Here is a 20,001-nt window from a genome sequence, read left to right on the forward strand (position 1 = left end):
TAAAGTAATGCCCCAAAACACATTGACTTTGTTAACTGGGACATAGCCCTATATTTGCAGCCAATGCAGGTAAAATTTCAGTTGTTTCCCACTTTGTTTTGTAGCTGTGGATAGAATCAAAGAATCTCCCCCAGAGTCACAGAACAATCTTTGGATTATTGTTGGCATTGCCGTCCCCGTCGCTGTAGTCCTGCTCATCATTATCATCTTATACTGGAAGCTCTGCCGTACTGACAAACTGGAATTTCAGCCAGATACCATGAGCAACATTCAACAACGACAGAAGGTAATGGGAGTGGGAACAACTTGTACTCTCTAGTGAAGGCATGGGCAAACTTTGGCCCTCCAGGTGTTTGGAGTTCAAATCCCACCATTCCTAACAGCCTACTGGCTGCCTGCTCTAGTGCAACCTTTGCCATCTTGGTTCCTTGGATATGTGTTTACACTGCAAGTTCCATCATTCCCAGAAAGGACCATGGAGTAGCAAAATGATTTTTTTTATTTGTGAAAGCCCACCAAAATATAATGCTATATGTCTTGTGTAGTGAAGGTCTTTTCAGTAGGTGTTATCACAGGTGTACTTCATTAGAAGTTCATTAGAAGTACAGAAGCTCAGGGGCAGTCAGTATGAAACCTTGAGGTTTTATGAGGCCCCTAAGGTTGTTTTTGTGGCCCTTGGTCCCAACCTTTAAAATACCCCCTTTCTGAGCAAAAATAAGAGTAAATATCAGTAGAATAATCTGGAGTCATTTTAATAACTTGCTTCACTCTTCTTTGCTGATTTAAAAAAATATTGAGGCTCAATTGCCAGTTTGTGTGTACTGTAAATTGCATATACAATGGTTTGCTGTGAGTTTTCTAGGCTGTGTGGAACATGACCATACAGCCCAGAAAACTCACAGCAACCCAGTGATTCCAGCTATGAAAGCCTTCGACAACACATTGTATATACAATGTTTATAACCATTTGTATGCAAGAATATCTGAGTTCTAGAACTTGCAGGGAAAACAATGTTTTGTATTTCAATTTTCTGGTGTAATTGTTTACATCAATACCATTTTACTGATCAAGAGATTGATTATTTCTTTATAAAACGTGCTAGAAGAAAAGCATAAGCAATGATTTGCAGCTAGGTATACAGAAACTCGGTTTCCACAAGCTTGCCCAAAGAAATCTGGAAAAGAGGTTATTTCACATGAATTGTACACATGTTTAACTATTTGTCTTACAAGTTTTGAACTTTTTCCTGGTAATAATTTCTGACTATTATCATTTGGTTATCTTGGTCATAAGCAGAAACAGTGTAAATTATAAGCACTGACAGCATTGTCAAGGTATAAGCAAAGATTTTTGTTATGTATCTTGAAAACAAAAACTGAAGGGTGTTCTACAGATAGCTTTATTTTTTTAAAATAAGGGTATTGATTTCAATTTGGCTAGTCATAACTGTCTGTTTCCACCAATATGATGATTAACTACATAAAGCTGGCAGGATTTGTTTTTACATAGTAAAATGAAACAACACATGAAATTATTGTTTAGGCTGTGGCCCTGGAAGGTTTTGTATGACTGTTGCATTACAGGTACTCTTGGCAGGACTGTAATGCAATGGCAAGGCTACAGCACAGATATCACCTATATCTTGTGAACATGACTGCAACATGCTGCAGAAATGCTGGGAAAAGTTGTAACCTGGTCAGATTCTGAATGCTCAGAAGATGAAGAAGGGGATACTGGGATAGATTCAGAGGGACCAGAGGAGGATAGAAGTGGTCTAGAAAGAGTTGTTTTGGAATCTCCTGGCAGTTCCCATGAGACTGGAGAAAGTAATATCAGTTATCATGAGAACCCGCTAGAAGTGCAGGCTGAGAGAAAGGTGGAAGATAAATGTTTGTCTAGGTCAAGGTGCTTGGAATGGCAGGGACAGAGCATGCAACAAAGACAAACTCGCTTTCCCCAGAGAATTAGAGATAAGGAGAGGAAAGGCAAGTGTGTGAGAAATTATGTTATAGAAGGGATTGAGGCCTTTTAAAGTGGTTCCTGCTGGGACAATCCTTTGTGAGAGCAACATTGGATTCAGGTGAACAGCTCTCATGTTCTTGGAATTCATGTATTCAAGCTTCTAAGTTTGTTCTTGCTTCTACTTCATGTGTGGCATAGGTTGCCTGCCTTGGATTCATGATATCTTATTTATGGATATATTTGTGGATTGACTCTGGAGACTGTATTTGAAAGGATTTTGGACTCTTGACTATCTTGGAAATAACCTTTTAAACTTTGATTCTCTTTTTTGAATTTGCTTCACACACACACACACACACACACGCTTTTTATACGTCTGTTTACTGGATTATCTGGACAGAATGTGGTTTGTGGTGAAAAGGTGTTTCAAGGCTCTAGTGCCTCAGGAGAAATGATAGCCATTCAGTTAACGCTCTGGGCAATCTACTCTTTGGCATAGATGACTTATCCCACAAGGAAAGGAAGATAGATTCAAGGCCTGACAACAGCTTTTCCTAGTTATCAGGAGCTACTTTCACTTAGTCATAACATCACAGCCCTGTTATCTGAAGAGACTGGCAAACTGTACCAGTGTGTTGCTTTATTGTCATACTTCCACTGGCCTTAATTAATCATGGGAAAGACAAGAGAAAGAGAGAAAGTGTTTGGGGCTATGAAGCTGCCAGAAAGACTTAATGGCATCTCCTGCTTCTCTTTGTTGAGACTGAATAGTGGAATCGAGGTCAGCAACAGCTATAACCTTAGCTGAACTTCTGAACTGTTGACTCTTGTGTTCTCGTCTTTATTCCAACTGCCTCAATAATTAAAGGCAGAATTTCTGCTAGAAAAAAAAGAGTAGGATTTTAAGATTTTATTTTTTTCTTCCTTCTTTCCTCCTTCCTTCCTTCCTTCCTTCCAATTTATATTAAGCAAATACTAACTGGAATGGTTTGGATTAGGATATTTACTTTGAAATAAATAACTTTAAAATGTGCCCCATATATAATAGAGCTAGGGAATTACACAGTCATACCTAATTAGTAGCATGAATGTTTTGCAAATATTAAAAACTTCATTTGGATTTTGTAAGATAGTGAAGAGGAATTCCCAGATAAACTTTAGGAATTAATGATATGCAGTAATGCAATATAAATCAATATAATATAAGGATATGCAGTAATACAGTTTAAATTAAGACTTTAGACTTGCAGGGTTGACTTTGTGTTGTTTGCTTGTGTTGCTTTGTTTTGACTAGAACCTCAAGGTCCATCAAACAGAATTATAGAACTGTAAGCCTACATTTTTCAATTTTTCAAAAATCCACTCTTATTAACCCAAGCTGTCTTTATCTCAAAAATAAACCTGAATGCTAGGAGAGGATTGATTTTTGTTGCTCCAATTGTTTAAAAACAAAGAAAAATGGTAGCCAGTGATCTGAGCCAATTTATTTCAAACTGCATCTGGAGATCTGCTAGGAGAGTCCAAGCCTTCCTTCCACCAGTCTTGGCTTAAAGGCCATTATATATACAATTCCTATATGTCATCAGTGTCTCAAGCAGGGACTTAGGCTTCTTCCCTGTGAGGAGAGGAGTATGTTACTCTCAGAGTTTTGAAAGGTTACTTTTAAAAATGCGGTTCCCCAAATGCTTTCGCCACTAGTCTTACTGCCTGGAGGATATACAGGGTTGTGGCCCAAAGAACAAACTTCACCATCTGGTTTTCATACTCAAATGTAGGAAGCAAAATTCACTCCCACTTCTTTTGTTTCCATAAATTTCTACAGTCCATTCTGGTCTGATTCCAAAAGCACTTGTCTATCTCAGCCTCAATGAGACTTGGCTCACACAGAAATAGTTTGCTATTATAAAGTTCACTAGCTGCTAAAGGTTTTTCATGCTTCAGGAACATTTCTCATTTTTAAATGGTCCAGAAAGCATTGAATCAGCATTGTTCATTTTTTCAATTTACTGTACACTTTTTGTACTTTCTTGCTATAGAGTGTTGTGTGTTATTTTATTTGGTCCTTCACTGAACCTATAAAAGTTCCCCCTTCGGATTATATGGTCAACATGTAGCCCTTTTTAAAAAGAATAAAGTGTGGACTTCCTGATTGAATTGAATTATTTTTGAAAGAACTATAGTAACATTTGTTTTGAAAGGTTTTTAATAACATATTTCCCATCCCTGATTGATATTAAATAAAGGAGTACTTCCAGTCATTAGTTTTCTGTTTTTGTTTGGCTTAATATTAGAACAGTGACCCCAAATTCGGTCCTCCAGTTGTTTTGGACTTCATATCCCAGAAGCCCCAGTAGTTTTGTTGGCTGCCACACCATTTTTAGTCTATATGTGACAGATTTCTTAGATGAGTGAAGGGGGAAGTTAGAGCCCATCCTGGTGTATTAATTTTTCCGTAGATCCTCTAGACAGCTTCATATGGACACCATGGGTAAGCATCATGTTGGTCAATATGGAAGAGGGAATAAAACAGAATGTCCTGATTTTTTTTGTTAGGAGATAGAAAGAAACGTGAAAAGAGTAGAAGGCTACATGAGCAGAGCAGAGCAGAAAGAGAGAGAAACCACCAGGAAACAGAAAAAGTGGAAGGGAGAGGAAAAGAAAGAACATAGGCAAGAAATGAGAAAAAATATTTGAGTGGCTAAGGTGAGACACAGAGCAAGAAAAAGAACATTTCCACGAGAAAGAACATTTTGATGATTGAGAGGACAGAAGGGCCACCTAAGTTGATGGTACTGGAGAAAGAAAGTGTTCCTGTCTTGTGTAGAGGAGAGCACTGAGCTTTGGGGATGGAGGTATTGGAAAGCTGTGTGTTTTTGCTCGTAAAAACTACTTCTGAGTTTCTAACAGCAGTTTTGCTACAGGCTACTTGGCTCTGAACTCTTAAGGTGATTTCATCATAGATCACTCTATCTGCAAGAGAACATCCTTTTAAAAAGAGAAGTTATATAAAAGGCACCTAAAATATGAATGACCTGTTCTCTGAGTCACTAAGTATTTTGAGAACCTCTTCTTGATGTAATTTGTGTTGTCACATTGGATAATGATTGTTGTAAACCACTCCGAGTCCTTTTGGGGAAAGAGAGCAGGATATAAATAAAGCTTTGTTGTTATTATTTTATTTCCTAGGTAAAGAAAAATCCAATACTCACATTCTTGTATTCACATACTCTGAGTTCTAGCATTTCCACTTTCTATCCGTACATATGCCTTTCCTTAACTAGATGTGTCTTCTGAAATGACAGTTGTGTATGCATACACGTTTCTACAAAGCCTCAATTTCTTAACTTTCCACAAAGACTGACTTGTTTTCATAATCAGAGAAGCATCATGTCAAAGCAGTCATGTTTGATAACTATATATATATGTTTTGCTGAAATGCAGTTTTATCTTTGAATCAGGACTGAGCAAGCTGTGGCTCTGGATATACCCTTCAGGTTACTTGATGGAAACATTCTATTGTTTGTTAAGTAATTTTCTAGTACTTACAATTGTGGGAACAGATTTTGTAAACTGACTTTCAAGGATTTAGTCAACTTTCTAACAGTGATGGTAACTGAACAATAAATATACCATGTGATTTGGAATCCTTTAAACTGCCATCTGTTACATTTATTTAATTACATATAAAATAATTTAACGCCATAACCCTCTATACCCTTACTTGAGAGAATGCCAATAGGACATATAGCAGTTACTACTTCTGAGTAACCCTACATAGGATTGTACTTTGATATTTTTCATATCTGAATTAATAACTTGTGGTGCATTTATTAGCAAAGATATTTTTACAGCTGCACAAAGCACTGGAATAGTAGAGTTTTTTGTATTTATCCAACCATTACCATCCTGTTTGCCTAGAAGAAAAATAACAGGCCGTATTACCATACTTTGAAGCTCAAACTGAGATTTAAAGTCAGTTATTAAACTTCACTGACCCATTAATTTCTATACAAACTTTACTTATTATTGGCAACCAGTTTCAAAGCATCTTCCCCAGCTTCCTTTAAAGCTCTTTTTAGTGTTTTCCCATTTTCACCATCACTGCCACCAGTTTTCCAGAATTGTGTACACTAGCATTTTTGCCAGGTCATAATTTACCAGGACGTTTTTACAGAGTCTCCAGAGTTGCTTAGAGATTACCTGCCAGAGCTGAAATATTATTATTCCTGGGAACAAATATAGGCCCTTACTCATTAAGTATAGTGCTTTGGCAGTTTCCATATTTGTTTTATGTGTCTTTAAATAAAACAAAGCAACATTCTGCATGTAGATACATAAATATGAAATCTGGTAGATATATGCACTCTCATACACACCTATGCTTCCAGATAAAGAGTAAAAGTTATCATGCAGTAATTGTATGCAGAATGACTTTAAGTATACATAATTTAAACCCATAGTTCAGGACAGAAATGGGAATCACTTGAAGTCTATGGGAAAACATCTTTGCATTGACGCACTTTGCAAAGCTGCGCATTTCATGTCCCTCCATATATTTTTTAGAAAGTGAAAAAATCCCTTCAAGCTTCTAGGCTTTATATTTTCACTGACAAGAGTTTGCTGAGGAGCTGATACAATTTAGACCATGAATTGTTGTCATCTTTGGCTTTGAAAAAAAAGCTCCCAGCTTCAAATGGTTCAGGGGCAAAAAATATACAGAGAAATTTATCCTTCATGTCTGCTGCAGGACAGAAAAGAACTGTTTAACTTGAAATTAAACAACGGGATGGAAGGTGTAGACACAAAGAGTTACACTTTGCTCATCTTTGAGACTCTGTCACAAAGTTATAACCCTCTGCTTCTGCTTTAAGTGACATGGCAGCATTCTATGGGATCCATAAGATCTACAGTCTGAATGGGGTACTTAATAGTTCTCAGCCAGAGGGTTCCAGTTTTTAAATGAACGGCAAACCATCGGATTGCATTGGTTAGGTTACAACCATGACAGCAAAAGTGGAATTATAACACAAGTTGAGTATCTCTTGCCCAAAATGCTTCAAGCCAGAAGTGTTTTGGATTTTGGAGAGGTTTTTTTTGGGGGGGGGGGGGGGAGGGAGGGGAGATAATGTATTGAAATATCTTGGAGATGGAATTTAAGTCTAAACACAATATTTCACATGTTTCATATCCAGGTTTTATATATAACATGAAGGTAAAATTTTTTTTATAACTTTGTGCATGAAACAAAGTTTCAAAGGACACAGGAAGAGTCTTTTTCCCCTGCCTGTGTTTTAACTGTGGCCCATCAAATGTTAGGTGTGGAATTTTCTACTTGTGGCATCATGGATTTCGGAGCATTTTAGTTTTTTGAATTAGGGATGTTCAACCCATAATATAATTATGTAGTGTGAAAGGGCTCATGCTTTAGCTGCCTCTGGCCAATATCCTTCCCTTCTTTTGTAACTAAGAAGGAAAGTTTAGAAGCTTTTACTTCTGCTTCTAGTTGACTACAGTTTTCTATGTCATCTGGTCCTGGAGTTGATACTAACACAATATGTTTAGCTTCAAATGAGCCAGTTTCATTAAAGTTGAAGTCATAGCTAAATGCAGTCATACTTTGTCATGCCCAATGACACATCAAACTGGGTGAGTAAAAGCTTACAACTGTTCCTTCCAGAATGTGAATCATGGTATGGATTCACTATACCTTGCCACTACTCACACATGGTGTGCAAATGCAGAGAATATAACAGTATTTACATTTGCATTCCACTCTGGCGTCTGCATTTGTGGTCCAGTGCAGGAAGAAACAACAGAGTGTAATAACATGTATAATAGAGTCTCACTTATCCAACATAAATGGGCCAGCAGAACGTTGGATAAGCGAATATGTTGGATAATAAGGGGAGAGATTAAGGAGAAGCCTACTAAATATCAAAGTAGGTTATGATTTTACAAATTAAGCATCATGTTACACAACGAATTTGACAGGAAAAAGTAGTTCAATATGCAGTAATGCTACGTAGTAATTACTCTATTTACAAATTTAGCACCCAAATAATCACGATGTATTGAAAACATTGACTACAAAATGCGTTGGATAATCCAGAATGTTGGATAAGCGAATGTTGGATAAGTGAGACTTATTGTTCAGTCTCTCGTGTGGGGAAAATACTTTCATACTCTGCTTATTTTTTTTCTTAAATGGCATGTCATTTTGTGGGTGTTTTTTTGTTCATTGGGAAACAAACTTGTAGTAACCCACTTGTACCCTGAAATGATCCAGTCCATGAAAGATTTAGTCCCTTTGCTCCTCTACTTAATTTTTGCAAAAGGTTCATTATGTGGTTCTGCTTTCTTCAGGAATGGTCCAAGTCATTCTGTTACCTAAATCATTTTGTTTCCAAAGGGAAAATATGAGAGGCTATTAACAGTACCCAACACATTCAGTTTAATGTACCAGAAATCAACTGGACATGCCGTATTATCTTTTTTCCACAGTGGAGAAAAAAGACAAAACCCTCCCCGGCATTTGTAGGCAGCAGGGTAGCTTACTCTGTGTAGACCAGGCTTGTTACTGCAAAAAGCCCTATGAAAATCCAGGAAACTAAGTATGAATGACTGGGGTGTCTGGCTCTGTTCCTCATGCACCAACATCCACTATATGAGGCAGCCATTAAATTCAACCTGTCCTTGGCATTCGACCCCAGCTCAAGGTATGAATGTATTAGCATGATACAGAATAATCGTGCACTTGGGCAACTGGTTTGGATTCTAGCAACTATGTGCCTATATACGGACAGAAGCTGATCAAACCCAGTCCTGCCTGTGAAAGCTGAGGTTGACAAAATTAGTGAATCCCTGTGCTACTATGATTTCTGGAGACATCTAAGTTTTTTTTTAAAAAAAGATATCCCTACGAGTGCTTTCATTCTTCATAAAGTGACACCAGCCCATTCAGAATTCAAGGAAGGTGGTACAGAATAAATTGCCTGTGAAGAGTCAAACCAATAGATAAAGAAGAGAAGATGAAGCTCGTATCTGGATCAGAGTCTGATGGGAATTGAGAAGTAGGCAGAAAATCTGAATAGCCTTGAAAACAACAATGTGATTGAAAACAGGGGTGGAATTCAGAGGTTGTCAGCATACTGTGGACAGAATATCATTGTACTTTTCCTCAGTTTTTCTTTTTGCTTTACCCTTCATCTAAAGAGCACTGATGGTTCCTCTTTATCTTCAGAGCAATCCTGTGAATTATATTAGACATCAGGATGGTGATTCATTCAAGGTCACTCAGTCAATGCAGTCTGACTGAGGACTTGAATTCATATCTCCTTAATAGCCCAGCACACTAATAACACTATGTAACACATTTTTTTGTTCCTGGATTATAAATGTCATTTCCTAATTGGTTTTATCACCAAAACATGGGAAAAGTTTATTAAACTGCAAAAACTTTGTTTTTGGCGGACATTTTGCGAAACATTTTGCTATAGTTTTGCAATGAATATCTCATAGAGTCTCAATCAATTCAATGTAGTTTGTGGCAGCAACAGAAACAAAGTTTTTGGAGTATAACAACTACTTTCAAAGTAAGTACTGCACAATTAACCAGGAAATAACACATTCAAACAAGGAACAGAAAAGTTCAAATTTTGTTACATAGTGTAATTAGACCGTGTTAGTTTTAACATTCCTCAAAGAAAAGAGGTTTTTAGAAATCGGATTTTTTAAACCGAGTGAGACATTGGGAAAGCATGTTTTGAAAGTGACATATATGTGTGGAAAAAAAGAAAGTTGGAGCTAATTACTCTTTCTAATAGTGAGTTCAATTCCCTGTTCCAATAGGCATGTGGCCAAAACAAGTGAGCTATCAAAATGCTTGGCTAAATCTCAACATATACATGAGGAGGAGATGGAGAAACCATTTCCCTCAATTGTAGCCCAGTAACGACATTGTGCTATTTCAGTATCTTCTAGAATAGAAAAAAGAGGGATGACAGTGACAGAAGATGAGAGCATTGGTTTGGTGTTTCTCCTAAGGTAGAGTGGACAGTGATGGCTTTCGAGATGTTTTTAGACAAAATTTCCCATAATAACATTGGTTTGGTAAGGGTGTGGTATCCAAGTTGTGGAGTTCAAAATACAAACTTATAATATTGTAGTAATATATGGTGTAATATAGATAGATAGATAGATAGATAGATAGATAGATAGATAGATAGATAGATCGATCGATCTAATATTTCATAAACATATCTTGTATCAATCTAAATAGCCTGATTATTCTTGTGGCGGATTAAATGCCTTATGCTAGCATTTTACTGTAGTCACTATTAATTAATATACACCTGCCATTTATGAAGAAATCAGTTTTGGACAGTAGAAAAGTAGATGAGTTTGAAGTGGAGTCAAAGGTTTGGTGTACCGACTCCATAGCCTTAATTGATAGTACTGATGTGATTTGTAGGTCAACAATGCCAGTTACCAATCTCTGTTGCCTTTACAGTATCATAAACCAGTAATGGTGAACTGTAGCAGGCTTGAAAGCTATCTGGGGGAAATGAACCAAAAAAGGTGGCAAGAAGTCCAATGGTTTCTAAAAATACATTTTCCCAGTTTAAATAGTGCAGTGGGACGTACAAGCTGCCTAAAAGATAAATTGCCATTCTTGTGGGTTCCAGGAGCAGGAATTCATCTGTCTTTTTGGAGGGGCAGAAATAAGGTGGATAGAGAAGTCTGAAAGAATTGAGGGTCCCCAAAATATCTTGAGAGCCACACGTAGACCCAAGGCAACGATCTGGCCTCTCCTAAAAGAGGACATGGCTAGCTGGTAACATCTTCTGTTAAAGACTACAGAAAGAAAACATTTTGTTGTATGTTCTGCTTATGATTAACTATCAATATTAACATGTTATTATGTTAATCTTCTATGATGCAATGCACAGACATGTAGGCAGAAATACCTTTCCCTTAAAGCTTTTTATCTCCACCTGCTGGTTCAGATTTGACAATGCAAGCCATTCTAACTTCTTATGTAGTAGGATTGAGATTGCCAGTAGCAGCAGTTCCATGCTTGTAACTGAATTCATTAAGTGTTGTTTGAGTTAAGAGTGTATGCTATTTTTTATTAGCAGGAGCAGTAAAAAATATATATACATTCTTTGTATGTATGTGCAAGAAAGATTCTGGAAATCTCTGTTCTGCAACTTCTGCTTCAAGATCAAATGTTTCCCTGATTTTTACAGACTAAAGATATTACAAGCAAATTAGGAGTACTCCAAATAGATATTTCAAAATCAATCCTCCTCACTGGTAAACTCATGTCAGTAAGGATCCTGTTGCAATACCAGTATACCACTGTGATTCGACTTCAGCTTCCATGCTTCTAGCCTATGGAAACCTGGGATTTGCTTTTCCAAATTTGCAAACAAACAGATCGTTTCCATAATCAAACTGCAAACCCCACAAACAAATTGGGTGTAGCCATGACAAGGAAAGCATGCTATGCTATAATTGTACAATATGAAAGGACTCCTAACCTTTCTGTGTAACATAGGTAGGTAGGAACAGTAGCATGGTTGTAGATTTTGAAAAGCGTGTTGTCATTATGATGGTCTCATATACTGATGTCCTCAAGGGGAATCTAAACATGAAGGCCATTGTGCTGCAATTTTTTTGTCATTTTCATGGTCTTTCGTAAACTGATTTAATGGATCTTGCCTACTCAAAAGCAAATAACCCCCAAATGATTGGGATCACAAGAGGAACGGCTCATACTAATACAATACTGCTAAGAGGATTACTCCAGCTACTGTGGGGATGGTGGCTAAACTCAAGGGGAAATGGGGAAGTCCAAGGGAGGTTGCAGACAGTATAAGGTGAGATCCTTCATCACAGATGTGGTTATAAAGGTGCAGCATCTCCCCAAACTTACCTTAATAGCCAGCAGATGCACCAAGTGATGGAAATCTGTTCTACTAGCAATTAGGGTACAACAGGATGAGGTTTCCAGCCCCCTCCTGTCACAATCTGGTTCAATGAGGAATTATAATAGGGTCCTGCTTTTGTTGGTTGCATTTCAGATTGCTAGTGGCAAGAGGCTGTAAATGTCATCCTGCTGCACCTTGATTGCCAACAGAAGAAACCTCAGTGAGCTGGTAGCATTTGCAACCATGGCAATAGTGCCATAATCATACGCATGAATATGGAACAGTTATGAATACAATAATCTAGCTTATGCATTTGTAACAGAATGCCAGCCACAGAGCTTGCAAATCAAAAAAGTCTTGGCTGCACTATACTTCCAGACCGGGGGCTGTGTGACCCATCATATGTTGTCAAACATCTACATAGTAGACGGGTTCCCAGCTCCATTAAGGAGTATCTGCTCCATTTACTTTTCCTTTGATAATGCCTCCAAACATACCCAGATGCATTCCGTATTTCACTGTGGAATGCATCCTTGGCAGGACTTGAAAAGGTTACTTAGGAGAACCGTAATCCCCAGAATCCCCAGCTTTCCACATCCACTGAGAATCTAGAACAGGGTTCCTCAAATTTTTTAAGCAGAGGGCCAGTTCATGGTCCCTCAGATTGTTTGGGGGGGGGCTTTAGTTTGAAAAAAAACATGAATGAATTCCAATACACATTGCACATAGCTTATTTGTAATACAAAAATAAATTATGAAAGAACAATACAATAATTGAAATGAAGAACAATTTTAACCAACATAAACTGATCAGTATTTCAATGAGAAGTATGGGCCTGCTTTTGACTTTGAGATAGTCAAGTTACTTAGGATTGTTGCTGTGCGCCTTGAAATCATTACAGGCTTAAGGTGACCCTAAGTCTAAAGTTTTAGGGTGGGAGGCAGATAAATTAACTTGGAGGGGCACATCTGGCCTGCAGGCCTTAGCTTGGGGACCCTTGATCTAGAAGTTGTAGTTATGGTTCATTTTATTAGCAATGTTGTTTGAGTAATTTTATACTTTTGAACAGCAGTCAAAACAGAAGGTCAATTCTGTGTGACGAAAGTCCAGATTGAATATAACTTCAGACATTTCAGCAACCTCATTTACCAAATAAGGTACATCTACACTGTTGGATTGATGTGGTTTGGCATCCCTAACTGCCATAGCTCAATGCTATGAACTCATAGCACATAGAATCTTACAAGGTCCTCTCTGCAAATAGTGTTGCTACCTTATCTGCCAAAGAGTTCTGGTGCCTCACCAAACTACAACTCCCAAGATTCCATAGCATTGGGCCATGGCAGTTAAAGTGGTATCAAACTGAATTATTTCAAGGTTTAGATGCATCCATAGCAATGGAAACAATGATCAGTCTTTTACACTTTGCAGTCATTCATGCATTTCCCACTACTTTAAGGTTCGGTGTCTTACTGCAGTACTTCAGATTCATCATTCACATTTTAGCTTGCATATGTGTCATGTTAACTCATGATTGCTTTCCCCTTTTTTTCTCAACCCCAACGCTGTAGCTGCAAGCCCCCAGTGTGAAGGGCTTTGATTTTGCAAAGCAGCATTTAGGACAACACAACAAAGATGACATCCTGATCATACATGAGCCGACTCCTCTGCCGGGACCAATTAAGGACACCACCCCATCTGAAAACGGTGACCTGCCGAGTCCCAAGACCAAGATCTCTTCAAAGCCATCCAAGAATGTCCGACACAGAGGGAGGTCAGTTCAGATGATGAGAAATTGCTTGGCACAGATTAAAATTAATTAGTTATGGGGGGATTATTTTGCTTTTTCTCAGTTTGAGTAGCCTTTGCTCAGGAATTTGCTGCTTGCACTAATCCACAGGGATTTGTGTCTGGTTCTTTCTTAATTCATCTGCTGGGTTTCTTAATTGCAGTGATTTCTTTTTTCAGTTTCAGAAGTATTAGAGAATGCTTTAGGATGTAGTATTGGGCAGGGTAGAAAACAGACATCTTTTAGATATTGTCGAACTTCAAGCCGCATGCTGGGATTTGCAGTCCATCATCATTTGGAGAATGATGTGGTCCTCACCCATGATAAACAAGATAATGGGTAAATTGAGAGAAGATTACTATTAATCAATTATTTCATGGTATATGTCCTTCTCCAAATTGCTTTGCATTTTCTAAGGTTTCCCAAGACCAGTTGTTTTTTCCACAATATCTACAGCCCCCATGATGCAGTTAAATTCAGTGCCATTCTTCATAGCACCATTCTTGGCATAATTAAATCAATTATAAGTGCAAATCAAAGGAATAGAAAGTCACAGAGCTAGAGCACTACTGAGTCACCATTTCTTATTAAAACTCTGGGTAAGTGAGAAAGAGCTTTAATGAATTTCTGATGCCAGTTCCTACTGGGTGGGTCTTGCTTTTCTTCACTGCTGGTGATCAGATAGAGGGACAGTTAAATGTCACTTTTATCTGGTGGCAATTAACCCTTTGAATTTTTTTCATCAGTAACCTGCTTACATGAGTTATATAGAGATTTTTATTTTTTTTTATGGATCATGATATTGAATGTGATTGAAGGCAGAGGAAAAAGACCTGCTTCAAAGGGGCAAAGATTGTGTGTTTTAATTAGCTGGTATTTATTCGGGTTGGCTTTTCTGTACATTTCTGTAAATTTCCTAGAACTTGATCTGGAGCCATATGCCACAATATTCTGGAATTAAACAAGCTGAAGTTTGGTCAGCAACTGCATGAGATGATCCCTCTGAATCCTGTGCAGTTCCCCTCATGTTACGTCAAAGAAAAGGAGTGAAATTCAATGCCCATGATGCTAATAATGATATATTTTAAAATAGTTCGGGTATTTTTTATTTATAGGGTTTCCCCTTCTGATGCTGACTCCACTGCAAGTGAACAGTCAAGTGGTCGAGAAACGGGAGAAGAAACTGCAAGGCCACAGACAGCTGTCAATGAAGTCAAACCCCACCGAGTGACCAAGGCTGGTATGTAGTACTGCTTTTTATATAATAGTTTCCATAATTCCAGAAGCATTTATAACAATGTCTACTGATGAATCATAGAAGAATAAGGGCTAGGAATGGAATGTGGTGCAGATTGAGATACATTTTGTGTGTATTCTTTCGATACATTGCTATTCCTTGTAAACACACAAACATATCTCACAACTCCTATTCCAAAGTACTTCGTGAGTATTTGATATTTTTGCTGCAACAAACAAACACATAGCTACCTTGCTAAAAATTAACACAAAACTGTGTGTCGCTGTTGCTTTTTTCTTTATAACTTGGCTATTCCCCAAAACCAGGACAAATGCAATACAGTTAAAGCATGCAAAAACTCAGCATTAAAATGGGACAAAACCATTAATAAAATGGAAAACAATAAAATATACATTTTAAAAGCAATTCAAAAACTATAGTATGACCCCATATCTTCTGTAAATATATTCCTGAACATACTATGAAACAGGAAATGAATGACTTCCACTGAACGTTACCATGAAGTCATCTTGGACCACCTAGAAATAGCTAGAGAGGTATCTTTCCTAGGAATTTTCTAGTTCCTCCAGGGCAACTCAGTGGTAACTTTCAGCTGGCATATTTTGCTGAATGCAGTTGAGTGAAACCGGATACCAGTCCTGTGAGTACAGGCATCATTCCACACAGTTAAGAATTCTTTAAAAGCTTTTTCTTTTGAAACATGGAATGCTTTCATAGACCAACATGCAATAAGTGTTAGCTTCCTCCATAATTTCCCTTAGTTATGGTTATAATTATAACATGCTATATCAGCTAATAGAAAGCTTTGGGTTCAAATATATTTTATTGAGCTGCAACATAGGCTCACATTGGCACAGATCTTAACTAGAGAGGACCATTCAATCAGTGAGATTTTTCCTATATATTTGTTCAACATTTAAAAGTTGATTGGTCTACTCTGGTTAGGACTAACCAGCAGAAGATTAGGCACTGGGTTCATGTAAAACTTAGTAGCTTTTAGTTGAAACTACTGGGAGCCGCAGTGGTGCAGTGGGTTAAACCCTTGTGCCAGCTGAACTGCTGACCTTAAGGATGATGAGAGGTTGACAGTTCAAATCCGCAAGATGGGGTGAGCTCCCATCTGTCAGCTCTAGTTTCCCATGTGGGTACATGAGGGACGCCTCCCACAGGATGGTAAGACATCCAGGCATCCCCTAGGCAATGTTCTTGCAGTTGGCCAATTCTCTCATATTAGAAGTGACTCCGATCGTCTCTGACATGATAAAAAAAGTTACATCTACTAATGGTACTGTTAAATGGGCACTAACAAATTTTATCTGATATGCAAGTAAGAATTGTGAGGATAAAATCAATATATCTATATGATGCTCAGTTCTAGTCAGTCCAATTTGATTAATATTTCCAAGGGCAAAAAAAGAAGGAAGTTATATTTTCATATAAAATGAAAATGTGGGATCTTATGTTTAAAAGCAGCTCAAAACATTGTGTGTGAGAGGATAGTATATCAGGACAACACATCTATTATGAGTACACAGTCCATCACATTAATCTTGCATTGGTGGCACACTCTCAAAAGCCCTATGCCATGTGTTTTTTGGAACATTTGAATCAACTGACTCTTGTTAAAAATTACAAATTGATACACACATAAAAGGGCTATTTCTAACAGCATCTGGCTTCCCTTCTGTCACAGTTTGTTTAATTTATAACTTCTGCCTCTATCTTTTTTTTCTTTTTCTTTTTTGGATGCTGCCAGGAGTAAACAGAGTCGGTAAGTTTCTAAAAGAATGTGAAACTGTCTTGCAGTAACTCTGAGCACTGGATAATTCTTAATTGTAAATATGTGTACAGTGGAGTAATCTTCCAGAGCTTAAAATTTAAAGTGGCATTTTGGATGCTCTCCAAATTGTACTCAGTCAGAAATGTGCCATGACAGATGTGCATCTGCTGCTAAAGGGCAACATTACAGACTTTACGTCAGTCCAAAACTGGTTTGGAAAGTATTTTCTAGTAGTGGCTTTCTAGGGTTTGTTGCAGTGTTTTACTTAACTCAGAAGTGGGCAACCTTTGTAGGTCCAGAGGAAAACTTTAACACTGTGGATCCTGTATCCACCACTCCACAGCCTCTGAAATGTAGGGCTGTGAACCCCACAAAAACAGCCCCAGAAGACCCCATACATATTGTGCATTGTCCAACCACAATTTAATTGGAGATGCCAGCGGCTGAAACTGGGATTTTCTCCATGCAAAGCTGTGTCCCTGAGTTGTATCCTTCCTTCTGCATGTCACACTTTAAAGCATATAAGAATGGCCCACTGTTTACTAGCAAAGCTATATAGGAGGAGAGGAGTTTGTAGTAGAAACAGGAAATGTTGTGGTCTTGCAGCTCTTTCCCCACCTGTTATTTTTTGGTTCAAGATCTGTCCTCTCAAAGGGTTTCTTCCATCATCCTTAAGAATGTCAGATCTGTGTTATTTTCATTAAAAAAGAAAGAGAGATGGAGGTGTGGGAGAGAGAGAGAAAGTGAAATAAGAAAAGCTATGGGTGCCATTGTGTACATACCTAAATGTGCAAGATATAGTTAGCCCTCAAGCAGCTGGCTGTTCCATGCATCTTATGTTCTCCAACTGCATTGCCTCAAGCAAGCTCCTCTTTTTTTCTCTCTCTTTCTCTCTCTCTCTCTTTTTTTGTGTGTGTGTTTCCCTGCAACACTACTATTTATGCGGATCACTTATATGACATGTTTCCTTTTTTAATATATATTTTTATTGAAGTTTTACCTCATAAGATAGAGTAAATTAACATCAAAAGAGTGAGAACATTTGATTGTATAGAAAGTAGGAAAACTGCAATTAAAAAAGGATCAAAAAGGGAGAGAGAGAGAGAAAAAAACCAAAAAACCAAAAACAAAACGAAAGTGTCCATATATATACACACACACACACACACACACACACACACATATATACACACACACATACACACATACATATACATACACAAAAATCTGAACAAATGGTGATATAAAAATGCAAAAGTACACACCAAAAAGCAAAAGCAAAAAAGCATTAGACACTTTGAGTAGAATCGCTAGATTAGAAGCAGCTGACATTGGTAATGTTCTAACAAAGAACTGCCAAAGACTTTTAAAGTTAAACTAAACAATCATTGTTGTTCCAGTACAACAGTTGGAAAATATAATAGTAATAATAATAATAATAATAGTAGTAGTAGTAGTAGTAATACTAATAGTCAGGATTTCCAAGCAGTATGTCATCATTTGGTTAACAGAGAGATATAGAAGAATAATATAACGTCCATTTATGATAAGTCTATATTTCATTAAGGCTCCTCTTTTGATCTGAAATTGGTCTGGCAAAATGGGACATAGACAATTGCTTTTGTGAGGCCCAAGGATCAAGCCGTGCATCTCTATACATTTCCTCTTAGTTTCTGGGTAGCAAAGGCATGGAAAAGCTTGTGTAATGCTGCAGAGATATCGAATATATGGAAGAATATTAGATCTCAAACTATTAAAACTATTTTTTTCATCCACTATATTGTCAGGTTTTATTGTTACTTATTAAAATCTTTATCTGTGGTTGGAGGAAATAAAAAGTATATTTTGATCCTTGTTCAATATTCTGGAGCCTGCAGTGGTGCAGCATGTTAAAACACAGAGTTGCTGAATTTGCGGACCGAAAGGTCGCAGGTTCGAATCCGGGGAATAGGGTGAGCGCCCACTGTTAGCCCCAGCTTCTGCCAACTTAGAAGTTTGAAAACATGCAAATGTGAGTAGATCAGTAGGTACCACTCCGGTGGGAAGGTAACAGTGCTCCATGCAGTCATGCTGGCCACATGACCTTGGATGTGTCTACGGACAACGCTGGCTCTTTGGCTTAGAAATTGAGATGAGCACCAACTCCCAGAGTTGGACACGAATAGACTTAATATCAGGGGAAAACCTTTACCTTTAACCTTACTCAGTATTCTAGCTATTTGAGACTTAATGTTTGAGTCTTGCTTGGCCATAAGTCACACTTAATATTGTGTGAAGTCCTTGGTCTCAAGATTTCTCCTTTCCTTTCCAACACAAAGGAAATCATGGGTTTTTGCTTTTGTTTTCAATTAATTGCCATTCTATCCAAACTGTGATTACTTGTGAATATTACCTTCACAAACAAGCCACCTTCATAATTAAGGTTTGAAGCTGGATTCTTTTAGTTAATCATACTTAAAGACTAAGCATAGAATGTCCAGATTTAGACAGAATTCTAGCATATTTTGAAAATAGGAGCAAGACCCTTCCAGAGTGAGAAAAGGGGTAAAATGTGCTTAAAATTGACTTTTTTCACACTAAACTATAGTTGGGTATTGTGTCTGAATTAGATTATAGCCTCACCTTTGGTCTAGGCAGTGATATGCTATGTTTTTGCCTATGCTATGTTTTTAATAACCTTCTTAGATCTCACCATTCTTCATATTCTGATCAAAAATTAAATGTGTGTTTATCCAGAACAATCACATAGATTATGCATTCCTTATAACACTAGGAAAACATAATAAAACTATTTTTAGACTGAGAAGCCATTCTGGCTGCAGTGAACAAACCTTCTAGGAATTAATTAATTTGTTCTTCTGGCTGTAGTGAATAAACCTTCTAGGAATTAATTAACTTATAACATGCATTGCCCTCTATTTGTCTTTCCCATTGCATTTAATATGAACTTTCTTCCACCCAAAGGAGAAAAGAGATTTCTGCTCTCACTGCCTGCTTGTCTTTCTTGAAAAACAGTCTCTTGCATCTCTAACTCTGAGTTGTAGAAACACATTCATTCTGGTGTTGAAGGCATTGCAAAGTCATGCCCCTCTTCAGTTGGTGCCTTTTTACCCTGGTGGAACCCTTGAAATAATTTTCAGAAATATCTACATAAAAATTATTATATCTCTTGTTGAACTCCTAGCAATTTTTAACAAAACCATACGGTTCACCCGAACTCTGGTTGAGAAATTTTTCTAGTGCAGCTTACACAGCCTGGAAGCCATAGGCAAAAGTCC

The 20,001-nt window shown here is 37.6% G+C and overlaps 1 protein-coding gene across 5 annotated transcripts in view; it reads left to right on the plus strand.

Moving 5' to 3' along the window:
- kiaa1549 (KIAA1549 ortholog) overlaps positions 1-20,001 on the plus strand; it is a 145,228-nt gene that overhangs the window by 109,109 nt on the left and 16,118 nt on the right. For 3 of the 5 annotated variants that reach the window (XM_062983074.1, XM_062983076.1, XM_008110547.2), the window contains exons 10-13: positions 105-286; positions 13,468-13,670; positions 14,801-14,925; positions 16,700-16,714. In XM_062983074.1, the coding sequence (XP_062839144.1) occupies positions 105-286; positions 13,468-13,670; positions 14,801-14,925; positions 16,700-16,714 (525 nt within the window). The remainder of the gene's footprint in view (positions 1-104; positions 287-13,467; positions 13,671-14,800; positions 14,926-16,699; positions 16,715-20,001) is intronic. The other 2 variants (XM_062983075.1, XM_062983077.1) reach the window with 1 other exon arrangement.

The sequence above is a fragment of the Anolis carolinensis genome, chromosome 5 (assembly GCF_035594765.1).
Source record: "Anolis carolinensis isolate JA03-04 chromosome 5, rAnoCar3.1.pri, whole genome shotgun sequence".
Classification (NCBI taxonomy): Eukaryota; Metazoa; Chordata; class Lepidosauria; order Squamata; family Dactyloidae; genus Anolis; species Anolis carolinensis.